Source organism: Furipterus horrens, unplaced genomic scaffold (assembly GCF_987537825.1).
Source record: "Furipterus horrens unplaced genomic scaffold, mFurHor1.1.pri manual_scaffold_17, whole genome shotgun sequence".
NCBI classification, from domain to species: domain Eukaryota; kingdom Metazoa; phylum Chordata; class Mammalia; order Chiroptera; family Furipteridae; genus Furipterus; species Furipterus horrens.
Genome location: NW_028327187.1, coordinates 98,312,068 through 98,337,432, shown reverse-complemented (window position 1 = coordinate 98,337,432; position 25,365 = coordinate 98,312,068). Strand labels below are relative to the sequence as shown.

At 35.4% G+C, this 25,365-nt stretch overlaps 1 protein-coding gene across 1 annotated transcript in view; it reads right to left on the bottom strand.

Moving 5' to 3' along the window:
* Positions 1–25,365, bottom strand: part of DMD (dystrophin) — a 1,939,482-nt gene that overhangs the window by 1,265,295 nt on the left and 648,822 nt on the right. Inside the window, exons 18-20 of the mRNA XM_090265340.1 lie at positions 25,210–25,333; positions 10,616–10,703; positions 1,902–2,143 (exon numbers count right to left, since the gene is read on the bottom strand). Coding sequence (XP_090121466.1) covers positions 1,902–2,143; positions 10,616–10,703; positions 25,210–25,333 — 454 coding nt within the window. The remainder of the gene's footprint in view (positions 1–1,901; positions 2,144–10,615; positions 10,704–25,209; positions 25,334–25,365) is intronic.

Below are 25,365 nucleotides of genomic sequence, written 5' to 3'. Positions count from 1 at the left end.
CCTCCGTGCATGTGCACCAATGAAAGGCCATGTGAGGACAGGGTGAAGAGGCAGCCGTCTACAGGCGGGAGCAGAGCTCTCACCAGAAGCTGAAGCCTGCCAGGCCTTGACCTTGGACCTTCCGTTCTCAAGAACTGCAAGGAAATAAATTTGTTCTCTAAACCACCCAGTCTATGGTATTTGTTATGGCAGCCCAAGCCACTTAATACAGTTAGTATTATTCTTGGCCACATTAGAGACGCTTTATTTTGCATTCTGTAGATGTTGTTATTACTTTCAATATCTGAATCTCAAGAAACAGATTAAGGCGACATCATCAGAGTCCTGTTGCAAGAAATAACGTAGGTGGAATATTCCACTGATTCACAGAAGAAAAAGTCATGGGTTCTATTATTTAAAAGCAAAGTGTGTCTAAATATAAAAATTCCCTATATTTGCATATTTTCCTAATAAATAAATGCCTTTGTGTACTCTATACTTTATCCAAAATATATATTTCCTGGGTTGATTTACTTCCTAGTAAAGCTATAGGTCCAATATTTGAAGAATCAAGGCCTTCAGTTCTTTTTGCCTTTCAAAATACATTTAATTTCCCATCACTTTCTGGGTTCAACACTGTCTCCAAACCTACCTTGTCCCCTCTAGATTTCCAGTCTCCCACTATTTAGACCATGATTTCCCAAGTGCGCAGATTGACCCCCATCCACTGAACTTTAGATTAAACGCAGCCAGCTCAGTCTATCATCAAAGTTCACCCTGGAAACCTTTTGATCTATTCTCTCATCAATTTCCCACTTCCCATGTAAAGTATGAAACTCATAGTAACTAAGCCAAAAGCTAAAGCGATTTACGTGATTATGCCTCTCGTTTTCTTACACTTGCAGACACGCTCTTTTAATCTCTTTCTCAGGCCCTTTCACGCTGTTACATCTTGTTTGTCCATCCAGCTCCACCACCCACCCTTCTCTTGTGACTCAGGAGAATGGTATTTATTGACTACAACTCCTTGTCCTCTACCTTCTGATTGGGTTTAGTGAGTGGGGAGCAGGGCTCAGATTCTCGAGGCAGGGTAGGAGCGTGATGCAGGGCGTCTATTTTTCTCGCGCCATCCCTATGATGACTGTTGGGCTACCTTTACAGTGCGCATCTGATTGTCTCCTCCTGGGTTTCTGTGACTTCTCTCTCCCTGATCCTTTCTGTCCAAAGAATGGTAATTGCTCTGATGCTGGGCTACTGTACTCTCCCATGGGGTTCCTCCATACTCCAAGCATATTTATAAAATATTTTTGTCAAGAAATATTCCTCGAATTATCTTAATTTAAGTGGTCTGCCAATTTTCAAGATTTTCCTCCTATATCCGATTGTGCAGTGTCTCAGCTGCTTGTGTTCATGTGGACCCCACTTTTTCGGCATGCAACTGTGCTTTGCTCTGAGCACATGCACTGTCGAGAAAACCTCCAAATTACTGGCCATTTATCATTGGATACATGTGGTTCAATACTCCAAAACTGCCTCACCATTTTGCAAACTGACAAAATCAATGAGCCGTGTGTAACTACTCTAAAGACATTTTTTAAGGATTCAGGAATCCATGTAGCACCTATTTAAACCAATTTTCTTTATATAATTTACAAAGTAACCTCCCACCCCCAACAATCCTAGTACCCAACTGGCACAACTGTGATTGTAAAAAAATAAAATAAAATGATATGGAAAATCAGAAAATAAAAATGAATAAATACACTTCATTAAAATGATTTTCTTTGCTTATATTTTGATCTTTACCATGGTTAACTAAATCCTAAGAAGGGACATTTTATTATTAATAATTTTCTATTCTTCTATAACTTGCCAAGAAATTCTTATAGCTCATGGTCCAAAACAGGAGGAAAAATTCTTACCTTACAAATTTTTAACTGGCTTTTAATTGCTGTGGGCTCCAAGTTGGCAGTAGGTTGGGTTTTCAACCAGTTGTCAGCAGTGGTTGTCATGTGGTCCAATTGCTGTAGCTGATTATAGAAAGCAATGATGTTGTTCTGATACTCCAGCCAGTTAAGTCTCTCACTTAGCAACTGGCAGAACTCGATCCACCGGCTGTTCAGCTGCTCTGAAGCCTGTTTGATGCTGTCAGCATTGATACCCTCTAGAAAGAATGAATTGTAAAAGCTATCCACTGATGCCACAGACTGAAAGACATTATCTGAAGACCAATGTGTCTTCAGTTTAAAAGTATTCATCATATGAATGATCACAAATAGTTTTTTTACTGGTCAATAAGTAAAAGTACCAAGATGATTTCTGATTATTTGCAAACTATTACAGTTGCACCTTTTCAAAAATATGGACGTAATAAAATAATAAATCAGAATGCATAAGATGTAGAACACAAGACAATATTTAAATAAAAACAAATATGGTCAAAGCTCTGATGGGGAGTGGAAGACTGTGGGCAAATAACCTTTTGGATTTTTCCAAATAAATGTTAAAGATCATGTATATTATTAAAATGTACCTCTGAAAACTAAGTTACACTTTTATTTTTTTAAACAGTTTGGAAATTAGTTGAAATGATATTTGAATTTTTTTAGGGAAAAAGGTAATATCAAAAATCAGTAATTCTGTTTCTGCTACAGAAAGCCAAAAATAAGCAGCCCTTCAAAGAAGCAAAACAAGCACTAGGAAAAATAACTCTTGTAATATGAAAAAAAAAGTTTTCATATCACTTACGTATCATTTACACATCATTTACACATGTGTAAATGAAAGTTTAAAAGTCATCTGTAGAAATACCAAAGCAGAAAAAATATCTATCAAGAGCAAAATTTTGGAAATATAAACACATCATCACATTTAGCCTTCGGGAGACCCTACTATGTGTTAACGAATATGCTGTCTTTTATATATGTTATTTAAATTTTGTCATAAGGTGATATATGACTAATGCCAATCTAATTATATATTATCCTATATGTGCCATGAAAACAACATTATGCAATGCTATGTGTTAAAATATTGATTCTGTTAGTTCACAAAATTTATATATTCATACGCAGCAACACAAACATGCAAACGTGTGTTTATATAATGTCCTTAATAAATAACACTATATAAAGATAAATATTAAAGCTATACAGCACAGATAATTTTCTAATATTTTTGAAATGCTGAATATTTGAAGTTTCCTATTCCTAGATAGATCCATAGGCGTCTACAAAGGGATAATAAACTCACTATATTTTTCCTCTAGATTAAAATAGCTAAAGGGTAAAGTGATTTAGTGAAGACCAAGTTGTCTAGGAGAATATACTTTTATGAATATTCATTTATTCTACTTTCTGGAGTAAATATAATTTAGTTGATAGTCAAGTGAGTTATTAAGAAATCTGAAGACAATCTCTAGCCACATAATGCCTGTGGTTTTGCTAACTTGTACATGCGCTATACTATTTTTAAAGACTAAAAGACATGGAATTAAATTTAACAATGATAGTACTTTCCTCTGCTCTGATATTTTAATTTTCACTTAGTTGTAATTATGTTATGCTGCTGAACCGCATATCTCAAGTCATTTGAAACTTCACTAACTCCAAAGTTTGACATCACAAGGATGACACTGGAGAAAATAAACTTTGCAAATATTACCAGCAACAATTTTTCCCTCCTTCTTTGGCTGATATATTTTCAAAGAAAAATAACTTTAAAAATAAAGTGTAAAAAGATAACATAGGCATGTCTCCATATGTACAGTTATAAGAGGCAGCCCATGGTTTGCTGGAGCTAAATACTCTTCCAATATCCTCCTACTAGTATTTTTTTTTAATTGGTTTTATTGAAACATCAGAATGTGTTGTGTGATACACTGTTTGTGATTATTTGGTTTTGAGCAGTGACCAAGCATGGTACCAAAGTATGTTTGGCAGGATGCCACTAGGTAACTATAGTTGTAAAAAGTTCATGTTTGCCACAAAGTATAAAAGAAGAATCCAAAATTCTAGTCACATAAGCACTCAGTTTGAGAAAAAATATTACAAGAAAAGTCAACATTATTGCTGTAAAATGAAAGAAAATAATTTAAAAATACACAGGAGGGGAATTTTAAATGATGTTAGATCATGAATAAAAAATGTGCCATGAATCTAAATAATCAGATGTTGCCTTGGCCCATGTGGCTCAGTTGGTTGGAGCATTGACCCATAAACTGAATGGTCACGGGCTTGATTCACAGTCAGGGAAAATGCCGGGGTTGCAAGTTTGAGCCCAAGTCAGGGCACGTGCAAGACACAGCTGATTGATGTTTCTCTCTCACATTGATATTTCTCTCCCTCTCATTTCCCCTCCCTTTCCCTCTCACTAAAATCAATAAGCATGTTCTCGGGTGAGGATTAAAAATCTTCTTTTAAATGATCAGATGTTTAGGAGAAATATTTTCAGCACACATTAAACTTGAATAAGTACTTAGAAGAAGGAAGTCCATGGTAGTTGAAGTCCCAGATAGGCAAATAAGACATGCTAAAATAAATTAAAGGGACTGATGGACAATGCTGGATTGAGGCTTATTTAACATTTATCTAAGTGAAAAGGAAATACAGAAAGAAAGATTTCACTGTACCAGACAGAGACCAACCATACAAAGACCTCCTAGTGTTTGGAAAAATAAAATCATAATTTTCAGTATAAATAATATACAGACTAATTTAATCAGAATAACAGAAATCAAACTATAATAAAGTATCAATAGTTTCTGTGGTATTTATTAAAATTCAGAGATAAAATTTAATGAGTCCTTGTTGTTCATTACCCAAAACTATCAGCTCAATTTGTTGTGCTCCGAAAAGATGTTCAGATGCTAAACATTACTGTAAGAATTAAAATAAATGAGAAAAGTGAATTTTGGACAAATCCACTATGAAACACAATGCTTTCTACTTATTAGCATATTGAGTTTTATAACTGAAGAAAGGCAATTAAAATAGAGTAATAGGTAAAAGAAGGATCTCCACATTAAGATAAATGGTGAAGGTAGGCAGAAGGGTAGAGAAATTCACAGTAAGAGCTCTGGTATTAGGTAGATCTCAGTTTAAATTTGACCCTGTTTACTAGATGAATGAACTGGACTCAGTTATCTAATCTCATTGGGTCTCATATTTTTCATCCACGAAATGAACATGAAAAAGGAACTGATGTCATAGGATACCTATGAGGGTTCTGAATTAACATGTGTGAAGTAATCACACAAAGTCTGACATGTACCGGGCAACCAATAAATATTAGTGAATGTTAATATAAAGAACTGCAAAAGGACATGTAGCCCTGGCTGGTGTGATTGGGCACCGGCCTGCGAATCAAACGGTCGCAGGTTCAATTTCCAGTCAGGGTTGCGGGCTAGGTCCCCAGTTGGGGGGCTTGTGAGAGGCAACCAATCACATGTCAATGTTTCTCTCCTGTTTCCCCTTCCGTTCTTCTCTCTCTAAAAATAAATAAATAAAATCTTAAAGAAAAATAACATGTAGCAAACAAGAAAAGAAACCAGATCTTTCAAATGTTGAAATTGGTGTGTGTGTGTTTGGGGTTCAGGTCGGTTTTTTAATGGCTGAAACAGGTCATTTATAAAAACTAATGATTAATACTTGCTAAGTTAGTGCTAATTTTATATAGTATGGCACTAATAAAGGATATAAAAAGTGCATGTATAAATTTTTTAAAGAAATTTATCAACCGATGAGTTCCTAAGTTTATTAGAGAATCATAGAATATCTTGGTCATACAGCTGTAATCATTTGATATTAAAGTTATAAAATCGTGCCAAAAATTAGAAACAGAAATTTCTAGATTTCACTGCCACACATATCATATTGACCCTAGAGAACGAGATGTCTTCTTATGAAGGGTTTGTATGCAAATATTGCATTAATTCATGTGTGGATATGCTTTCTGCTCAACTACAGTGTACTGTGTCCTAAACTATAAGCCCTTGTCAGAAAAATAGTGCCCCTGGTATCTGAGAGGATTCTCAGCTGAGAGTAGGTGCAGAACAGATGCGCTGTACTTGACTACTCATGCAATACTAAATCCATAGCTTCCTTCATACAGATAGAAACATGAGGGGAGCAATAACCATGGCTGCAAAAAGCCAAACACAAATACACAGTCTCTCTTGCTTCAAGTTTGTTTAAAATACTTTGGGGAGGAACAAAAGCACTGTCACATGTCACCTTACTTAATGTATATGTCTTAAACTAAAACAAAACATGCCATTACTTCGGCTTCATGAATTAAACGGCCATTCGTTATGCAGTAGTGCAGTGATACTATGAAAAAGTCCCTTAAAACTTTGGTAGAATAAATAAGGGTACTAAAAGTTTCAAATACTTACAGATAAATAATTTTACTATTATATATAATTGTTTTATGTGCATTTCATTGAATTATGCTCCTTAACTCAACTGAAAAAGTTAAGTTCTATGACAGTTTGTAAGTGTAAATATCTGCAATGTTTTAAGCGTCAATTATTTGAGCATCTGTTTCTTTATTTTTTTTTGTTAGTTACCTAGGAATACAAACACTAATTCACCAGGTATTATGAACAATCCTTATGGAAACCATTTCGTAGCAGCACATTAAAATCTCAGGGATAATGGATCATAATCCATTCACATCTCATAGTCTAAACAACCCCTGAAATAGTCTATGAATAAATATATTGCACCCAGAGGAAATGGATCATTACTTGAAGTGCATCCATTAATTTTATTACTAGTGTACAGTGCATAACACACTGTTAGAATAATTTTAATTGTGCACCACCTTCCATGCAAGTCCTTCAGAGCTGCCACTTAAAGTGAAGTATTCCTCACCAAGTATATTCATCATCAGCGATGAAGCCAGGGTAGAATGATGCAAACCTTTGTTTTCATAGCTCTTGAATTAGAAGAATATTTGGAATGAAAACTTAAAATAAAGTTGTTTATAAATAGTGACTGATTTTTGTGGCATATTAAGGGAGGGTCATTATAAGTTCATTTGGCATTCAATGTAACAGCCTACACTATTAATTTATTCAGAGTCCATGAAAATAAGATCAGAGTGTCACAGACTAAATCTAGAGGCTTCTTTGATCACACTTTTATACGACTGCTACATCACGTCTTTTTTTAATAATACCTTTTAAAAATCAATAGCGTTATGTAAAATTCACACCCACAATAAATATAATACATAAATTTACTAATATAGCTCTTTTTACACTTTATTTCTAAACATTATTGAATTATAAGAGAAAAAATCAGATTCCAACACATATTTGTTTTTTTTTGCAACTAATTTTCTACAGTAGTGACTATTATAATTTCCTCCCTTCACACAAACACACACAAGCACAGAGACTCTTCCTTTGGAGATTAAAGAAAAATGTGTCTATCTTTTAGCAACATTTGAACGTGAACTCTGTATAGAACATCATCCCATGTGTCCCATGGAGAAAGAGGAGACATAAATCAAATTGCCCAGAACTGAGGAAAGAGTAAGAGAAGAGGAAGTAGGCGTAACTGTGGAAAGCTACTCGTTCACAATAGAGGGGCCACATGACAGCAGATAACACTATTTCCTTGCCCCATTGAAATACAGACCAATTGCAGAACCTCTTTTCATTAGATTACAACATCGCCACTGAAAACCTTTCACAATAATGTAAAACAAAGAGTGAGTGAGTGGCTTTGAGATGAGTCAAAGTGACTATAAGCCCTGACCTTGCCCATCTGACAAAATTTTGTTGCCCAATCTCAAATGACATCATCCCTTTGAAGTATTTGATGAGCTATGAATCAAAATATGAAGAATACTGTTAACTAGTTAATATTACATAGAAGAGGACCTCCTGACCGTGTGTTATCAGTCTGTGCTATTTAAATATGAACATTAGCGGACTTACTATTAGGTATCACCCTAAACACTATAATCTAACACTCAGGGAATGACAGTTTTGAGATGTTCTTTTACTAATAATTACCAATGATATTTAAACATTTCCTTGCTGTGATTGTCTTCAGGCTCTTAATTAACACACAGGAAACTACAATCAGAAATTGTAAGTGAAGCGCAATGTAATGTAGAAAACATCACTAACCCTATTAGATGATTATATTAAGAGTATCTCTGGAAATTGTGGTGAAACCATTTTACAGATTGAAGAAAGAGGAAAATTGAGCTATGCTTTCATATGTTCTCAAATGAATGCTTTGATATATTTTTTGTTATTTCAATATCAATAAAGGAAAATGATTTATCTAAACCAAATTTTTTGTTATACTTGACTGATAAGACTGTGTGTATGTGTGTGTGTGCATATGTATATGTATATGAACATGTACGTGTGAAAGATTATAAGTTTGAATAATTATTTTACACTGTTTGATGTTTAAATAAATATAAAATAAACCTTAAAGAAGGTCATATGTATCCTTTACAAAAAATGAAATAATGTGGAAATCCCCTTCTCAATATAACATAACTATAGGAAACATAAATTAAACATTACACAACTTGTCCTGTGTTAGGAACTCAAAATAAAGGAACAAAAAGAGAAGTCAGAATCTTTGAGTCTACTTTTTAGTCAGTTGTCTGACTGAATGAAGCAGCAGAGCTGTGCTCCAGTTATAGCCTAAATTTGAGTCTAACCACCTATCGGTTAGACCATACCTTCACTGGCATAACAAGTAAGTTTAAAATTTGATGAATATATACAGTCAACCAATGAAGAATGTCTCAAGTCAATCCCCTATCCCTTCCTGCTCTTTGCTTTCTACACAAGTTAGCATTTTCCTTCAGAAGCATTATTAATTATTTTCTGACCAAAATTACCAATGTAATTACCTCAATTACTTCCTTAATTTTGCTCTGCTAAACAGAATTTAATCAGTCAATATTTATTAAGAACCTAATATATGTCCTGATTTTTCTTCATGCTTCAAAAAGTTAGAGCTATGAAGGCAATGGTCTAGAAAATGATATTATCACTAATTATATGATTGTTCTAATCCTGGTAGTTTCAATTACCAAAAAACTAATTCCCTTGATTTCTAAATTTTAACTGATTTTTAAAAAATAATTCAGTGTATGCCACTTTCTGAGGTAAGATATGCTTAATTATAAAATGAAATGAGACTTAAAATATGGATCTTACATCAGCTTATTAAAATAAAAAAGTGATCATGTGGGCCCTAAGGGGGAAATATATAACAGCTAAAAGAAAAAACTTACAACATATAATTTTATTTAAATGAATACACTGTTGCCAATCTTATCAGTTAAACCACCCAGCAATAAGCACTTATGACAACCTTTTAATATTCTGCATTAATTTCTAACCCAAACATATTTGCCTATATTTGTTTTTTTAATGTGCAAACCTTTATTTATTCACATTGCCAAATTCCCCCCTTAGTTCCCTTTGTTCGTTGCCCTTTATTCTCAAACTATACTCTTTTTAAAAATTAATTAATTAATTAATTTAGGGGGGCGGGGGCACTTGCATTTGTTTTTAACCAAATATAGTCTTGGGGCTAATTAGGTAAAGAAAATGAATTGATTTGCTAGGAAGATCATGGAACTTTGGAATGCCAAGATGGTAATTAAGGTAAAAAAATTATTCACACACAGAATCAATGCCCCAGAATGGAGGCAGGTTCTAGAAAAAGGTGACATGCATGTAAAGGTGACTTGTTACATTTGGTTATGATAGTTTCGTAAACATATCCTTTGAAAAATGAAAATATATATATATATTGTTTGGAAATAGTATTATACCTGGTTTTCATAAGTTACTTATATCTGGAAATGAATACAGTAAATAGAACAATTACAAATCGAAGGAAGTTTGTTCACAATTGATGTCAATAACATATTTGTTTGGACAGCTTTTGAGGTACCAAGTGTTAGCAAAGATTAATTTTAGCCAATTCTTAAAAAGAAAAACAATGTTATGCAAGCTTTGTACTTCCACATCACTGAAAAAAAGATAAAATTAAAAAATAAATAAAAGTTCCCCTTAGGAGACATTTTTTAAATGACTGAAAAAAATAAAAAGCAATACAACAAATGTCAAATATATTACTAGCAATGAAACATGTTGATGAAACCTTCCACATAATATGTTGGTAATGAAAAAATACATTGAAAGAATGATTTATAATCAAGTTATCATTGCTTTATATATGTATGTGTGTATATATTATATATATATATGTGTGTGTGTATGTGTGTGTGTGTGTGTTTGTGTGTGTGTATTATAGGATTGCTTATATTTTCCATTATTTCTGTAAACCTTATGCTCTTAAATTATTTGGACAAATGCTAACAAGACTTGAGTTAAAATTAATTTCTCTGCAACAGATTGATAAAATATTCTACCACATCCCATTTTCTTTCATTGGACTCAAAGCTGAATTTCCTTTAATAATTTCCTTAGCATTAAGAAAGAATAATAAAAAGTTCAAAAGCTCACTTTAATTTAAATTTGCATTCAGGAAGTGCTTGTCTAATATAATTCAGCTGATAAATATGAACCTATGTGTTTATCAAATCCCTAAGAAGATTATCTAATTCAACTCCGTGTAATTACCATTCACCATCTGTTCCACCAGGGCCTGAGCTGATCTGCTGGCATCTTGTAGTTTTCTGAACTTCTCGGCTTTTTCTCGCTCTATGGCCTGCAGTATGATAGCAAAGGTGAATATTTCAGTACAAGGATTGTGTAGGCTACACAGTAATTATAACTTCTACTTGCCCTTTCGAGCCTTAAGATATTTCACCCTGTCAGCTTATCACGTGAATCTCAAGATTGGTTTCTTGGCACCAGAAGCATCAAAATGACAATGAAAGCACAAGCCATTTGCATTCTGAATTGCTAATATTTAAAAAAAAAAAGATTTCTACTCATAACTCTTGTTTACATAATAATTGCTGAGGCACTGTAATGAGAGACTGCAAAAAAGAAAAAAATCAACAAAGGCAAATTGTAACAAACAATGAAAAGATAAAGTTTCAGATAATTAAAATAGAATTTGCGTTTTATATACACACTACTGAAATTAGTCTTCACAGCAAAAGTATATATTTTGTAGTGAAAATCAAATAGACAGTCCAGTAAGTATATACAGTGGGGAAAGCTAATTAACTAATTTAGAAAAAACACACTCATCTAAATACAAAACTGCAAGTTAATTTTTCTCTCTAAAAGTGTCAAAGAACTCTCATTTACAGAAAAAATACATTCAGTTTCAAAAAGTTTTTAAAGTTTCTTTGTTAATTTCACCCAACCAAAGTTAACTTTTGAACAAAAACACATTGAAATGGACCAAAACTAGCATTCTATACTGTTGGGTTTAGCTAATTGTGTCTCTACAGAGACATAGATTTTTAACCCCTGATTCACAACTATATTAGTATGGTCATTAAAAAGATGTGGATATATATAAAATACCCTAAAACATAACTACCCACAGAAAAAGCAAGCTATAATGCATTTGATATTTAGTAAAAGCAATACTTCTGTGAATAATAGCAACATTATACAAAGATTTCACTTAAGTTTGTGGCAAGAGGCTATTCTAAATCAGACTATTTTTTCAAAACTTTATTTAGATTGATAGGCATTGAAGCAAATTTTCCAAGGTATAATATCAGAGTACATACAGATGGGAAAACATATGTACACATGCACACTCTGTAGAGTGTTGCTCAGTAGAATCTTCGGCAAGGATGAAAATATTCTATACCTGCATCATTCAATACACTAGCCACTAGCCACATGTGGATATCGAGCACATGAAACATGGTAAGTGTGACTAAGGAAATTAACTATAAATTTAATTTTATTTATTTAATTTTAAAAAGCCACATGTGCAGCAAGAGAGAAGAAGAGAATTATGTACAAAGGGGTCCCAATAAGACTATCAGCTGATTTCTCAAAAGAAACTCTGCAGGCAAGAAAGGACTGGCAAGAAATATTCAAAATAATGAAAAGTGAAAACCTACAACCACAACTACTCTATCTAACGAAGCTGTCATTCAGAATAGAAGGGCAGAGAAAGTGCTTCCAGGACAAAATAAAACTGAAGGAGTTCATCAGATCCAAACCACTGTTATATGAGATGTTAATGGGACTGGTTTAGAAGAAGGAGGATCAAAACTATGAACATTAAAATGAAAACTGCATTACAAGAACCAACAACAGAAGCTAGGGAATTGAAACAAAGGCAAACTAAGTAGGCAACAAGAGTGGGAAACGAATTATAGGTATGGGGAACATATTGGGGGGAGGTCAGCAGAGAGGAGGAAGGGGGAAATGGAGGGAGGTGGTACAGGAATTAACAAGCATAGTAGGAGGGAGTGGAGTAGACAGGAAGACGTTGAGAACTATATGTACAATCAATGGTCATGGACTAAGGGGGGGGACAACTGGAGAGGTGGGTCACTGGGTGGAGGGGGAAAGGGCAGAGGGAAAAGAAATTGGGATAACTGTAACAGCATAATCAATAAAGCATATTAAAAAATAAAATGAAATAAAAAACCACGTGTCAGGTGTCAATTTTACAGTGCAAATCTAGTGTCCTCTGAATGAAAGTAAATAAAGACAGACAGCAGAAAAAGTCATATATATAGATACGGTATTCCACATCAGGAATACTTTCAGAGAAATAAGTAACCATCTAGAGTAGACTATTTCCCCAGCAAATATTTTTAATATTTCAAAAGATTCTCCCATGTAAATAATGAATATATTCTTTTAAAAGTTATTTGAAAAAGAGTTTCATGAACTAGGATTAGTACACTCAAGGTCAGGGTGAAAAAGCTAAAAGAGCCAATACACAGTAGAATATATCTAATCAGGAAAAATATAATGCACAATTAATGTACTAATTAAAATTTAGCATAATAAATTATGACTGAAATAAGACACTATAAATGATAGTCTTTTTTTAAGTACTTATAGTTTAGCTAGAAAACATCCATTTCACACCATGATGTCAAGGGTAGCAAATGAAAAACTCAGGTTCATCTCATCAGTGGGGAAACTCCAAAGGCAACAGACTCATATAGATACCTTGGATTCTACTCCAGCATTTCAAAGCACACACATTGTGGTGTTTGGGGATTGCATGTACACCGGATCCCATACCAATTAGCAGGTGAAACTTCTGGGTTATCTTGAAAATCTTTTTCACACAGACATTATGAAATTGTTTACACAAGCATGGTGACAACTATGGAAGGTTCTAATTGATAGCTGGACTAACAAATCCGTGAGAATAAAGCAGCCACAAAATCTTATTAAAGGTAAGAACCTAGGCGAAGCTACCAAATTCAATTTCTCAATACCAAACTTTTGGCTTCTGAATTGTCTGCCTTTAGCCACTTATTGGAACACGTGTTTTCCAATACTTTTAATTTGTTCTCCATTCAAAGGTAAATTCTATTTCTAAGGGACTCTGAGCACTTTAGAAAAAATAAGCATGTTCTAACTAAATGTATACCATTCACAACTATCAAGAGTAATAGCAGGATTTGAACTACATCATAGAAAAAGAGAAAAAAATTAAAATATGCTACTATAAAACAATAAGAACAATGACAGAAACTCCTAGTCTTTGAATTAAACAGTTGTAGACTCATCCTTTCCTATCACAGTGGTTTCTATTTTATACACACTGGATATTTTTTGAACAACAAATTACAAAGAGTAGAATCAGAAAACCATGTTGTCTTCATAAATGATGGAAAGAAATTATTAATGGCCTTCTAAATGTCATGATCATAATCTCTTTATTCTAAGCAGTTACTGGAATAATCAATTTGTACTACATTAACAGAGACAAACTCAAAACTGAACATATCAGGGTAATATCTGAGCTTAAATATTTTGCTTGGTTAACCACATCATTCCAATAATTGTAACATAAATAACAATAGTAATCACCACAACAAAACAATAATCTATGAAGCAGGTACTATTACTCTCCCAATGTGACAGACAAAAGTGACGTGACAGACAAAAGTGACGTAACAGAGAGTTGTGTTGATATTTGAAAACAATGACATGACCATATAAAAATGGAGTTCCTTATGCTGTCTATCAAATTAGTTTATGTACACTTTTTCATATATATGTCACAATAATTATGTCAGGTAGGGATGTCAGTGGGATGACAATGAAAATGAATCAAATGGATTTGAACACATCGGACTATAAGTCACAGCAAAGGTGACCTGATAGTTTGAATGTAGTCAGGGATAATATTATATTCAAAATTCTTTACCATTAATTCAGCATGGGCACCAAATAAGAAGGAAGGCCTGTTCACCTAGAATGGGTACTAACAGTCTGTAGGCTGATTGGCAACTCTGTGTACAGCTCAATTACTGTCCCCTATTGCCAGTTGGATGTTATATGCAAACTGGGTAACTGGTGTATGAATAGAGAATAGGCCCAAGGAAGGGGGACTTAATGGTCTCTACATAGTTACCAATGTTTAGGTGCTAGCTGAGTTCTGTTAAGTAACATCACTTTAAAGACAGTGCAGAGTCCAGAAAACATTTCATTTCAGACACAGCTATAGACGGTCGATTTCAAATGAGAAAATGTAGGGTAGCAAGGAGACAGTTAAGAGGGTAATGAAAAGAAAAGTTTGGGAGTCACGGCGTTCTCAGTTGGTTTGAATTCTCTGTGCATTGCTTACCACCTGTTTGACATTTAGAGATTCCACCTTTCTGAGCCTCGGTACATTCCATTAAAATAACAATAAAGATACCTGCTCTCCAGGGATTCTGAGGGGATTAGAGGAGGCTCTTCATGTAACTTATTCCCCAAATTGGGACACTTTTTATTGTACAATGGGAAGCTAGAAATAATTGAGCTGTGACCAACAGAATGACATAAACTAAGAATGTCCCCGACAAAATAGCACACGGGGTCATTCTGTGAAAGGGATCTCAATAATCTTCAAAGCAAGGTTAGGACAAACTGGCACCAGACTGAGTAGAACACCTTGCTCACTGAAATGTGAGAGAAGTTTTCAAAAATCCACAGATAAAGAGTGTTGAAGGAATTGACTAAAACCATCACTGAAACTCCCTTTTTGCCTGGATCTGGCCATACGTGCCTTTGTTCTCCAAAGAAATATACGCTGTTTTAAAATAGGTCAGATTAGCAGCTCCTAAAGCTTCCATCTTCTTTCATTCTCTCAAATACCTATAAAACTACAGATAAAATGTCAAATAAAGATGGTGCTGGAAAAGGGAGGGCCTTGTCCCTCACTCTATGAATTGTGCGCCACCAAGGAGAAAAAGGGGCCTTCCGTGGGGCTATCTTGCGATGAGGGGTGAAAACTACCCCTCATACCTACTCCCTTAGTTCCATCCAAACTCCTGTTTTTGGTCACCATAGGCCTCCATGCTACTATATTCAATGGCTGATTCTCAGGCCTCAGCTTATTTAACATACTTTGACTCAAAGGGTACTTCGTAGAAATACTTCGTGGTTTAGCTTCCTACACTATAAGCATCAAGAGCTTTCTTCCTGCCTCAAAACCTGTCTTTACTCCATCTCCTTTGCTGGCTTCCTCCTCATTTCACCTCTGAATTTAGTGTCTGAGGTCTCAATACGTAGTTCCATCTGTTCAGGACAAAACCTTAGAATCCTGTCTGACCCTTCCCTTTCTCTCAAATGCCACACTCAATCCATCAGAAACTGCCATTGGCTTGAACCTCAAAGCACATGCAGGAAATGACGATTACTAGGCTCCCCGCTACCACATCATCTCTCAGGAGTCTGGAGGCTTCAAAATAACCTACTGAACAATATTTCTACTTTCACTTTTGCTCCCTGGGGATATATGCTCAAACACAACCGACAGAGAAGTTAGATACAACAGTGGTCAGCTCAACTCTCCGGTAACCTCCCTTTTCACTTGGAGTAAAAGCCCAGTTCTCACCACAGTCCCACCGACCCTTAATCTCCTTCACCTCTCTGAGCTCTTCTCCTGCCACTGGACACCTTTTAGTCAGTTCCAGTCACAGTCTCTGTTCTCCGACACTCCAGGCGTGCTCCTGCCTTAGGGCTACGCACTTCCTCTTCCCTCTGGCTTAAATGCTCCGCCCTTATCTAGACAATACATTCCTCATGCCTTTCGAGCTATCACTTAAATGGTACTTTCTCAGCTAGGTCTTCTATTGGCACTCCATCTACCCACATACTTCCTAGTCCTCATTCCTCCTTTATTTCTGCTGTTGCCATTTTCCAATAACATCGTATACGTTTGACATATTAATCTTACTTAGTGGTCATCTCCCCCACTGCAATATAAACTGGATAAGGTCCAGTATCGGCGTGTATTTCTTTCTTCACACTATCTCCGGTGCCTAGAACAGTGCCTGGTATGTAAGAGATGCAGACTAAGATGCTATCTATTGCAGCATAATGCCTCCACATCCACTATTACATTCTCTCCCACTCCGCCCACAGCTCAAATGCTCTATAAAGGGTTGATAAATAAGACCCATTGTGGGAGTTCTACACACAGTGATCACAGAACCAGCCCATGAGGTTAGGTCCTGCAAGCTCAGTAAAGATGGATTAAATAACAGCCTTTTAGAAACTGTAGCTTACTTTAGGAGTTGGGCCCATCAAACAGGACTTTTATGATGTCCTGAGAGCGGTAATAATTACCCAGATAGAAAACCAATAGTACCATGCAAAATTCATTGAGTTAGCTTCAATAACATCTTCCCTTGGTGGAGAAAGAGAAAATAAAAAGTGGAAAAAACAGCATGGCACTTACAACATTTGTTACATAATAATGAAAAAATAACATACTGGAAAAATGTAAGGGAGTATAAACTCCCCTGAACAAAAGACAAAGGAATGATGCTTGACCATTTGTACTAATCAGGATTCCTTGGGCTCAGTAGCAGATAAACAACTACTCCCACTTGGTAGTAGGGGGTATTATATTTTAAAGCACCCTAATGAATTTGGTCCTGCATTTTCAGATTGTGCAAAATCTTTGTCTATGCTTACAAACTGGAATGGTATGTTAGCACTAGAGAAGAAGTGCAGCAACACTTTATTGGTCTCAGAAACTTAGGGGTTATTTTTGTCTGAAGCATTTTTCAACGATTTCAGCATCTTCAGTCTTTCCCCCCCTTCCATGGCTCCGATTCGCATTTATTCTGTATTCAGATCCTCTCTCTCTCTCTCCATTCGCATGTATGTATATTAGCTTTTCCCTTGGTTTTCCAGGACAACAGTGTCATCTGAATGTTCTCCACCCATGACATCCATTTTCTTCTATACACTTCATCTCCCATGTTAAATCTCCAGAGCCAGGTTTCATTCCTCACTACTATACAGAAAGTTCTTTCCTGAAAGGGGCCGGCCGGTTCTCTTCTTGCTAAAGGTACATGCCTCTTATAGCATCAAGTACCAATAACTAAAACTACCTCTTTGAAATCAGCTTGATCATGAAAACTTCTTTGACCTAGACATTACGATCTTTCTCTACTCTTTTCATAACTCACCCAGCTTTTCTGTATATGCTTCCCTATGTATCTCTGTTTTATTACATATGTAGTGTGGGTCTACATGAGGTCTGCATGCACCTACACAATATTTTTTACTCTAAAAAGTATCTACAGTTTATAATAGAGCATATATTTTGAAATTATTTTCCTTAGCATGAAAAATATTCAATACTTTACTCGATATATATTCAACATATGATTATATGTTTAGGAGCTACTACTCAGATTCCGAGGTATGCAGTACACATAATTTCAGGTAAAAAATATAGCAGCTAAAAAGGCATCAATGAACCACTCCATAAGGAATATATTGTTCAGTTTAAAATACATGATGGGCTCATGAAAAATCTTAGAGATCACCAGGAAATTATGAATTCTTTACTGTATAAATTCAAGTGCAAAATAAAAGGCAACTGAGTTGTTTAATAATATGAAGAGAAAAGAAAAAATTAAAATAACTTTTAAGCAATGTATATAGAGAAGTTTACTAATTCTTTAATAAGTTGATTAAAAACACTCTATGACCTCTCTTCTGTTTTGTCTGCATCTCTTAAAAGCCTCTTCCTTTCATGACATCTTCCCTAATTAACATGAAAGCAAGTTCCAGATTCCCTGGAGTCTTACTCTGAATTTAGAAGCAATTAATTGTCTATTCACTTAACATTCTATAATAAAGTTTTGCCCTTTGACAGAAAAAGTAATTTATTCACTCAAATGTTTATTTAGAAGTTGTTAAATCCTTCATATTGGTAGCAAACCTAGACTTCAAATGAGCCTGCAGAACTGAAAAATAATCAGTGACTCATAGAGTCAAACATCAATTGTACTGGGATACTAAAACCTAACAGCCAAACAAAAAAAAAAGAAAGAAAAAAAAAACCATAGGGGTGCATATGTATTTCAAATTAGTGTTTTGGGTTTCTTTGGATATATTCCCAGAAGTGGGATCACTGGGTCAAAAGGCTGTTTCATTTTTAGTTTTTTGAGGAAATTCCATACTGTTTTCCATAGAGGCTGCACCAGTCTGCATTCCCACCAACAGTGCAGTAGGGTTCCCGTTTCTCCACATCCTCGCCAGCACTTGTTGTTGGTTGATTTGTTGATGATAGCCATTCTGACTCGTGTGAGGTGGTATCTCATTGTGGTTTTAATTTTTCATTTCTCTGATGATTAGTGACATTAACTATCATTTCCTATATTTATTGGCCATCTGTGTGCCCTCTTTGGAGAAGTATCTATTCACGTGCTTTGTCCATTTTTTAAAAATTTGGACTGTTATTTTTCTTATTGGTGTTGAGTTTTATAAGTTCTTTAAAAATTTTGGATATTAACCCCTTATCAGATGTAGTGGCAAATATGTTCTCCCATTCTGTGGGTTGTCTTTTCCTTTTGTTGATGATTTCCTTTGCTGTGCAAAAACATTTTAGTTTGATGTAGCCTCATTTGTTTATTTTTTCTTTTGTTTCCCTTGCCTGAGGTGATATATCAGATAAAGTATTGCTACGAGCAATCCAAAACACTAACTCAAAAGAACATAAGCACCCCTATGTTCACTGCTGCTTTATTTACAATCACCAAGATATAGAAGAACTCAGATGCCCATCAGTAGATGGGTGAATAAAACAGCTCTGGAACATTTACAGAATGGAATACTACTTGGCCGTAAAAAAAAAAAAGGGGGGGGGGGAGAAAATTTTAGCCTTTGTGACAGCATGAATGAACCTGGAGAACCTATGCTAAGTGAAATAAGCCAGTCAGGGAAAGACAGATATCATATGATTTCACTCATATGTGGAATGTAATGAACAAACTGAACTAACAAGCAAAACAGAGACAGGGTCATTGATAGAGAGCAGGTTGACAGCTATAGGAGGGAACTGAGGCGGTGGAGGGATCAAGAAAAAAGGAAAAAGGACCCATGGACATGGACAACAGTGTGGTGATTGCTGGGGGGAGAGGGGTATAAGGGGGCTGAATGGTAATGGAAAAAAATACATAAAGACTTTTTAAGAAAAGAAATTAAGTTCAAGTCCCTAATTTCTAGAAACCAAGAATCTAATTAATAACAATCCAAAATCAGTATGATTAGGCTGGGCTTAGATCATGATCATCCTTATAAAAGCAAAATGAGACAACTTTGTCAATACCTTCCAACCAAAGGCCACCAGGAAGAGGCCTGCAGATAAATAAAGTGAGACTGGTTTACTTGTTTCAACAAGAGATGCCATGAAACAGGATTGTATGGGAGTTATGTCTCTAAGAGGATGTTAAAATGAGTGTATAGCTATTGGGCTCGTATAAGGTGATGCGGTGGTCAAGGAAGCAGGGCTTTGCCTTTAATTGGATGTTGTAGGGAAGTAGAAGTAATCCAGTAATTGGGTATCTTTAAAAAACCTATGTAGATGGCATGAGAATAAAGCAATTGTTAGTAAAGGAGAATAATCTGCTATAAAGATGGGGACATTTGGTCCTTTGGGGTGATTTGGACAATGTTATTATTTTTGTCTATATTGAGACATACTTACAAAGTAGTCATGTTTTTGTCTTGCTCTCTCAGTATCCTCACGTGGCTTTGTCTGATGCTGGCATTCTGAGCTACTGTTCATATTCAACAGCAAAACGGCACAGATCAGCCACAAGCTGTAATACAGCATCTAGCAACTCCAATGTCTAACTGAAGTGTCAATCCAGCTCCTGGCTATCAGTGCCTTCTTTTCTTTCTCAAATGCATATAAACAGAGCCATAACAGAGTACTACTTATGTTTCAGTAAGTTCACTTTGGCTGAAGTGATCTGAAAACTTCTAAAGGAATAAAACATTAGTGGCAGTGAAGGCCAACTAGGGGTTATCATCTTAAACAGGGATGAGGCACCATATAAACCTGAATCAGGGTTGTGGTAATGGGAACACAGAGAATTAGACAGTTTGAAGAGCTGGTAAGGGAGCAATATTAATTGAACTTGTCAAAGGGTAGGCTTATGAATGGTAAAGAAAAATCTAGATGACCCAGTTAGCTTTTAGGTTTCTGGGTTAGGCTGTTGGAAGAGGGAAAACAAAGAAAGATTAAATAAGGATTGGGGAGATGATGATACTTAAGGTTTCAGACAAACATCCAATTAAAGGTATCGATTAGGCAATTAGATATATTAGTCTGGGCTTTAAGGGACATATGTGAGAAGCTAGATTTTGTTTGAATGGGGAGGGATGAGAATAATCCAGAGCAGAAAAACCTGGAAGAACTGTAGAGAATAAAAGTATATCAATATTAAAGGAAAAATGAGATGGAACAAATGACCAATGTTAAAAAAAGAAGAAGAAGAAAGAAAGGTAACCAGTAGGTACTGGTATCCCACCAACCAAGGGAGGAAAGAATTCCATGAAAGATAAAGAGCTTAATAGGGTCTAGCCCTGCAGATCAGTTGAGTAAAATAAGGCACAAAAATATTCATGTGTATGTTTAGAGGAGAGGAGGGTTTTCTCTAAGATGGAAAAAAAGCCTGTTTTAAAGGCTGATGATAAAAACCCAGAAACTGAATTGAAGATATGGATGTGTGGATAAATGGAAACAGGTTTCTTAGGATATAGAAACTGAAGATGTTAAAAATGCACGTGCACACGTGTGCGCACACACACGCGCACACACACACAGATCAGCCATACCTAGTGAAAGCAGTCTCTTCCACCAAGGCAGAGGGAAAGACCCCATAAGAACAATCATACTGTAAATGGTGGGGGCAAGTTTAGGAGAACCATAAAAACTGGGAATACAGTATTCCCTCACTTGCGGTATTACATTCTAGACCCCCTTGCGATAGGTGAAAATCCACGAAGTAGGAATCTTACATTTACTTTAGTATTTACATATATTTTAAGGCTTTATAAACCCTTCCCACACACTTATAAACTGTTTCCAGTCCCTTATTAACCTTTTCCACACTTTTATAAACACTACTTATGTTCCTAAACATAGTCTATACTCTTAAACCTATGTAACTTTAACAACATCTGTATGCAGTATGACGAAATCCCACGATATGGTGAAAAATCCGCGATAAATAATTAAATATAATGTTTTTTTAAATCCCGTGATACAGTGAGGCTGCAATAACTGAACTGTGATATAGCAAGGGACTAGTGCAGTTGTTGATAGAAACTGATGCGCAGACGCACTAGGGTTGCATGGAACGTGTGGACAAGTACTGATGCGTCTGTTAAAGTGCACTGTTTCAGAAATGGAGTAATGTCTGCCAATGAAACATCTACAGGACGGTTATGCAAGTGGGCTGCTGAATTGAGGAGACTGGGGAAATGGAAGTTTTTGGAGCTAGCAGGCCAGCCCACATGGGCTGAGATTATTCAGGATGAAGGCAACAACTTGGATGAGCAAGACTGTGAATGTGGTGCCAAAGTCTTCAATGAGGAAGTAATATAATAAAATGGTGTGAATGACGAATGGCCACTTGGCATGAAACACAGCGAAGATGTATCTTTACATAGAGCAGTGCCTTTAGAATTGACCCTGGGAAGGAAGGCAACTAGCAATTCTAAAAGAGCAAGTGTGTAAAAGAGTCATTAGGCCTAGGAGTGTTCTTGAGTATAAAGGTTTCCATTTACAAATAGAGTGAATGACGGGACAGAGAGCCTGCCTTGGCACAAGGGTTCTGGCATGCAGAGTATGAGAGTAAGAGAAGGTGCACAGTGAGCCAGAGGAAAGAGGGTAAGGAAGAGCAGAGAAGACGACACGAGAAAGAACAGATGGATAGAGGGACCTATATTCTGGGTTGTAAACATAAATAATAGAGATAAGAGGAAGCTGATTAAGAGAAAGGCTTGCAGATTTCCAACAGGACCTGGTTAAAAGGTGATTTGGTACGGGTATAAATAACCAGAGGTCCCAGAAAGAGCCCAAGGCCTCTTGATCTTAATAGCTGCTAGGACGGTTTCCAACGGTACAGGTCCCATACTCTCAGACACCTTAGCCTATTACCTTATACTCAGGCACGTGGTTTTGTTGATTCAATTACTAGCATTACCATGTGCTCATTTCATGAAGCTGAGTAGCTGGACCTGTTATTCAGCTAGAAATTATGACTGTGGTGATATTAACAGAATAAATGAAGGAGCATCTAAGTAAGAGTGACCAAGTCCCAGACTGTCTTGTCTGAGTCTCCAAACTTTGTGTGCATACAAATCACCTGGGGATCTTGTTGAAATGTAAATTCTGATTCATTAGATCTGGAATACTACATTCCTAACTATCCCACAGATGATGCCAATATTGGGTGTCCAGGGCCATGCTTTGAGTAGAAATGTCCCCTAGAACACAACTTTTGAGTCAGTGCGTTATGTTAATTATATGTATAAAACACATGGTTAATAGAGAAGGAACCATTAATGTTAGGTTTAAAAGTATATAAAATTGAACTGATAATGTCCTAGGGCATTAAAACTGGTTGAAAGCACTAGAAAGTGAAGGAATAAAGTAAACAAAAAAGAAGGTAATATTTAGTCATTTTTAATGGATGCCCAAAAATGAATTAATAGCACTCGAATCCATAAGGCAGGCCTCCCACGTGTTCAGAATAACCTACATAAACTGACAAGTGAAGAGTAAAAAAATTAATGTACACCAAAACTGCATATCCATCATCATTATGTATTCCTCTCAAGGATTTTTAATGCATGTACATTATATTTAGCCTGAAGGAAATGTCTAGGTAAATCATTTTATGTCCTATTTTATAGGCAATTAAGAATGATGTTGTTATTTCAGAAAATGAGAGTAGAAGTTGATAAAGGTGACTCGTGAGGCATTAGAAAACCACTCGTACAATATTGTGCACCTTTTTGTAGCACTTTCAATCTGTCGTTGCTAATACTATTGATTAAGTGCAGATTGCTTCTAGGTAACCATATGATAACAGGAAATGTTTTAAATCTGTATTCCTTAAATACTGGGATTCCATTTTCCTGCTTGATCAAAACTATTTTAAGATATGGAAAAAGGATGACAAACATAAGTAGATTATACAGATAGTTTTTAAAATTAGCTAACAAAGTGTCTGTCCCAGGAGAGTCACACTTTCAGTTGTCAGGTATGTTACATGAACCTCGAAAGGTGTTCAGGGGGATTCTTTCTCTAAGTAACTTTCTAGCCACAGATTTTTCCCTCAAAAATCATAACCAAAAAAAAAAAAAAACTTCACATAAGTATAGACTGAAATAAGACATTTTGCTACATTTCTACTACATACTATATAGTATTATTAAGTTTAATTTTCAAATGAAAATATTAACAATATAATCATAGTGCCATTTCTTGAAACTATTTATAATAGTCTATTATAATTATGCTGATAACTATTGTATAAAGCTAATAATACATTCAAAAGAAATTTCTAATTTATAAATAGTGAACTCTGAGAAATGCTGACTGAATTATCTCTTGTCCTCAAGAAGCCTACAAAATAGATTATTTTTCTCATAAGATCTTTTGTTTATTCTCCAAAAGTTCTAACCCCACAGCAAGTATTAACTTGCTTGTGAGGTAGTGTTATATCTGTCAAAATAGGACAGATTTTGTAATTCATGAGATAGAATGCTCAAAAGATAAGGCAGAGTTAATCCACACAGATGTGACCTTCCTGTAGCTCAAATTATTTGACATTCATAATACTGGCTTCTTTAGCCTGCCCATTCCAGAGTATATACTCTGCCTGTTGGAAATTCTCTTACAAACTACAGGTATACCTCAGAGATATTGCAGGTCTGGTTGCATACCATTGCAAGAAAGCAAGCCACAATTAAAGCAAGTCATGACCTTTTTGCTGGTACACGAGGGTCTTACCTTCTTCAATTTGTAAAATAACATAACATCTGTGAAGCACAATGAAATGAAGTGCAATAAAATTAGGCATGCCTATACTGCCAATTACATACCAAAAATGGATGTTTTATAATTGTCCAAGTTGAAAAAGTCATAGCCCTGATAATGTCCCTGAAGACAAAGCAGTTCTTATGAAATTAATTTTTAAAAATCCCTATTGTGAAGGACAAAACTACAATGCCTCAGTAGGGAAAAAAAACTTGCAAACTGAATAGTGAATACATATTGAAAAATCCTGAGCTTCTTTTAACGTATACAATGTAATACATAAATATCTAAAGTATGCATAGCTGTTATAATTTATAAAAATATTTATGAGTAAAAAGAATAACTTTTTGATAACAGTGAAATCTTAAACAACAAAGTCGTAAGTACAGAATTTCTAAGAGTCTATTCTATTCCATTGTGCAGGCTTGCTAAGTCCCAGCCTTCAGGTGATTAAATAATATATGAAGAGAAATCAATGTAAGTTCACGTTCTAAAATTGCTGATTTACAGCTAAACAATATAACAGTTAAAGAAGGTTTATGAAAAGCATTCCTGATCATTCACAGCAGAACCAGGGAAGATTCTCCTAGGCTAAACTTATATTCCACTTGATAACTAAAATACATTTTAAAGATATATTTAAAAGTATGGTATCATATTGCTGTTACCTTTCAACTGTAATAGAATCTGAGTGTATGAAGCATAGTTCACAAGAAACAGAACTTCAAAAAAAATACATGAAAATTAATGCATAACATACATTGACTTTTTCCTTAAGGTCTAGAAAGTTGCCTTCCTTCCGGTAGATGGCAAATTCAGGACTCTGCAACACAGCTTCTGAACGAGTGATCCAACTGTGAAGCTCAGTTATATCAACATCCAACCTAAGACAGGAAAAATAAGCATCATTAGCTCT